A 4,306-nucleotide genomic window follows, 5' to 3' on the forward strand; every position below is an offset into this window, starting at 1 on the left:
GATGTCTACGTACTGATATTTATGTTAGATTATTTTATGATGCCTGAAAAGCAGAGAGACAGTCCTGGCCTTTCTGTCGATTTGTTTAGTGTAAGAATTTATTTATTTTAAACTGAGTTCATGTATTGAAATATGTATAATTTTTCAACATCAGCAGTTTTGTCCAGATTTTTGAGGTGTTTGAGTCACTTATTTTTCATATAATAAATGTTTTATGTCCAGCATCGTTCAGTTTGTGTCGCCCTCTAGTGTTTAATGCAGAAACTACACAATTTCTTATGCAAAAACGAAACATAAGAAATTACCTTTTTTAAACTAATTTATTTAAAAACCTGCCTTATGTGGATCAAATATGTGACTCACCAAGTAAAATTATTACGTTCTAAAATATTGAATTATATCTAACACATGATGATTTCTTTAATATTCACAATTTTATTTTTGGAAATGTGATTTTTTTAAAATAATTTCTTTGATTTTCCTTGTTTTTGTTGACTAAATCTATGCATAACTTCTTCTTTAGGTTTTTGGGATTCTCTTTATTTGCCTGTTATACAGAACTGGAACCGGGAAACTGGTAAAACACACAACAAGCTTCACTGTTAAATCTTCACATTTAAAGTCCTAACAGTCACTGTTTCAGAAGAATATTTACTACTTGAGGAGATAATTCATATTTTTAAATGAGATCCTGTGAGTATTTGTGTTCAGTATGTAACCTGCTGTCCATAAATGTTTGTATCCTTTATGTCTACACATTTGTTTGACTGCAAACCTTCAGAAAAGTTAATTTAAATCGTCTCTTCAGACTCACTTTAGTCCAGACTTTATCACACTGGTCTGCAAACTTTAATAGAGCAGAAAAGGATTTTTTGTTTCTGTCAAAGCAACTCGTGTATTTTTTTCTTTAATTGTGCTTCTAAATTACCGATAAACATAAAATGTTATTAAGGCAAACACTTATAGTACATAGCAACTTCTTTTTTGATTTCCATGTGTTTGACATCATTGAAAAGCTTAGAAAAAACTCAGAACGCCACAAATAGACTTGATAATGACAATAAGTGACGATAAGAGACTAATAATTTCATTTCCGGTTGTATATATTGAGATGTTGTGTTATTGTGGGGTAATTACGTGAGTGTTTGTGAAATTTAAGGTCCTGATGAAGTTTGAGAAACGCTGCTTTAGTCCAGCGATTTAAAGTTTCTCTGATGAACTAGAACATCTAATAGTTTTTGGTGCAGTTAAACTTCTACTTTGAATGAAGGCCAATGATGCCAAGATCAACTGATGGGAAGATACTGACTTCTAATCTGGCGCCACATAACCTGGTTGCAGAATTGGATGGACGGATGTTCATCATGTTATGTAACAATCAGCTTCAGCTGTAAGTTTTGTGTTTTTGCTCTCACTGATCAGATGGAAGAACTGAACGCCCCCATGATGACGCGGCTCTGGGTGTTTGCCATCGGCCTTGTCCTGATCTCCATTTTTGGCAGATGTGCAACATGGACCAAGAGTAAATGCTGCTTCATAGCTGTATGTGCACCAGTTCAAGTATTTCATTCAAATAAAAAACAAATGTAAAATTAATTTGATTGTTTTCTGTGCAGTTTGCAGTGATCAACGGCGTCGGAATGGTCGTCATGATCGTCTTTGGGATTAATGTTGCTGTTTTAAAAAGCCAGGTAATTTACTGCCTGCTTTGTTTGCTGCAGGAAAGATAAAGTTATTGTGGCAGATCAGTCTGGGGAGCAGGCATTGAGCTGAAACCAGACGTTTAATAAAAAGACAATAAAACACATTAAATATTATATAAAAAAGAGTTTTAAATGTAAAAGTCGTGAAATGAATACACAGTCTCCCATGATTCCAGTTAATGAAGCTGCAATGACTAAACTTAAATTTAATTTTTCTGTTCTGGATTTCCTGATTTATGTTTGTGTGAATTTACTTTTCACACAAAGAAAATTGGCTAAAATAATTTTATCCTTCTTTTCTGTTTAGGTCATGGAAAAAGGTCAAAGTGCTGAATTTGCCAAGGAGATCCTGAAAAACGACGCAAAAAAAGAATTGCTAAAAACCCGGCAAGAACATGTAAGACCAAAGGGCTCCCCCTGGTGGTGTTTTAAAGGAGGCACACAAACATTTTTAATTAAAGGCGTGATGGATGCTACTTCTTCTGGACAAATAATTATATAAAAGTGAAAGCATCTGTTACGGTTTTGTCTCGTGTTTCAGCTTCACTGTTGTGGATGGACTGGAGTCCAGGACTGGGGTTCAGACATCCCTGACTCTTGTCACTGTATAGACTGCAAACCTTCACATGAATGTAAACCCAGCCCACAGGTGAGCTTAAAAAGGTTTAACAATTATCATGTAAAAAAATCTTATCTGCAAATCTTTGAAATAGTTTTTTTCTGACAGGGATCCACCAGGCCATCACACGTCTACTCCAAGGTATTCAGTCAAACACCCGACTAATTTAGCTTCACCTTTCTGTCACATCTCCAGCCTGCAATCCGTAACTTTCTCCCCACTTTCTCTTCTGCAGCCGTGTGGAGAAATCATTGGAGCTGATGTTGAACATGTGGCAAATATTGTTCTCGGCATCTTTTTTGGATTTGCTGTAGCTGCTGTAAGTTTCTCATATTCTCTTGTTTTAAACTGTTAAATGATGTGGAACAAGTCAAAAGTAAAATATGACCAGATAAAAAAATATCACAGCTACTGGAAAAACGTACATAAAAATGGAGGCAGAGCAGGAGTTCATCTGACAGATTGGACTGTGAAAATAAACTCAGACCATCAGGATCTGAGAACGTCTTCATCTGTTTGATTCCCCTGGATTAAAAAATAAAAGACTTTCAGAACAAACTTCTATGACTATCTACATATTGTATGAAAATACCCAAGTAAAAATACAGATTTCCAGAAACAGTCTGTATTACAGCATATCTGAAGAAGCTTCTGACTGAAGACACTCTGCCTTCCCATAAAGAGGATGTTCAGGGTTTTCCATAATTTTCTTGATTTTATATAAAGTTCTTTGCATCATCGTCTCCAGAGGTTCCACAGTTTCTCCCAGGACTGAACCAGCCTTCTTTATCAGGTTGTTGAGCCTCTTTTAGTCCCTGGTTCTGCTGCTGTTGCCCCGACAGATGATGGCAGAAGAGATGACGTTCAACAACAGACTTAGAGAAGATGTAGCTCCATGAGGCTGGCAGAGAGCGATCCGATCCGTAGCCTCAGCCTGTAGGGCAGCTTCAGCTTCCTGTGGCCACTTTCTCAGTCTTTCCTTTACAGGTTGTCTCTGAATAAGGTCGTTAAGTTATGAGCAGAGAAAAACACGGTTTATAACATACTGTCATCCATTTACCGTTGTTAAAAACTTGGGTTTTTAACAGGTATGAAGCCTGAATGTTTCTTTAAGCAGAGGCGTTTTAGCAGGACGACAGAAACGTGAAAATCAAGAGCAGAAAACTTCTGTTTAGCACATCGTATTGTGAGAATAGAAACTTCCTTTTTCTGATCACTTGTTTATCTACTTGCTCTTTCAGATGATGAGTTTGATCATCGCCATCAAAATGATTACGCAGTTCAGTCGTCATGACAACGTCGGAGAGCCAGATATTGAAATGAGGGTTTATTAAAGTTTTTAATTTTTTTAGGGTTTTGTGCCAGGGTGCAAGAATATTATTCTCACTTTTTCTTTGTTTTGGTAAAAACTTTGACATGAAAATGCTTTGCAAACCAAACATGTCACTGTGTTTTATTCTGATTTAATTTCATTCCTAAATGTTTGTTGGAAAAACTGCTGAGCCTTAAAATGTTCCTGTTCTGTTTGCAGAATCTTAAAAAAAATACAAAGTTCAATATAAAGAAAAAAAAACTATTTTCTTAACGATTTATAAATAAAACGAATTTAATTTATCCTTAAATCTGTTTTTCTGTAGTAACATCTGGTTACCACAAGGTGGCAGCAGTAAAATCTTAATTTTCTTAATTTCTGTCACAACATTGAAATGAAACAAAACAAAATGCTCCATTTACAGTAATTTCTAACCTTCAGTCAGTTCCTCAAACTTCACTGATCGCTGCAGGGAAACTTTTCTGTCCAAATATAATAGAATCAAAATCATTTTCTGAAATCATTTTTAAACATGGACCAGAGCTTTGAGCAAACTTTGTTTTTTAACAGTTCAACGAAAAGGTCATTGATTACTTTCAAACAAACACAATGAATGTAACACATCATAGAAACGTAGTGGAGTAGAAAGTAGATACTTAATGTAAAATGTAA

General features: G+C 35.4%; 1 protein-coding gene across 1 annotated transcript; it reads left to right on the forward strand.

Annotated features, from left to right (window-relative positions):
* Positions 1-1,414: 1,414 nt before the first annotated feature.
* On the forward strand, positions 1,415-3,656 carry LOC111611871 (23 kDa integral membrane protein-like). Its single transcript, XM_023350611.1, has 7 exons — positions 1,415-1,542; positions 1,617-1,691; positions 2,011-2,100; positions 2,245-2,352; positions 2,431-2,463; positions 2,558-2,641; positions 3,564-3,656. The coding sequence occupies exons 1-7, from the start codon at positions 1,423-1,425 to the stop codon at positions 3,654-3,656; spliced, it is 603 nt and encodes a 200-aa protein (XP_023206379.1). The 5' UTR covers positions 1,415-1,422.
* Positions 3,657-4,306: the final 650 nt, after the last annotated feature.

This window comes from Xiphophorus maculatus, chromosome 17, assembly GCF_002775205.1.
Source record: "Xiphophorus maculatus strain JP 163 A chromosome 17, X_maculatus-5.0-male, whole genome shotgun sequence".
Taxonomy (NCBI): domain Eukaryota; kingdom Metazoa; phylum Chordata; class Actinopteri; order Cyprinodontiformes; family Poeciliidae; genus Xiphophorus; species Xiphophorus maculatus.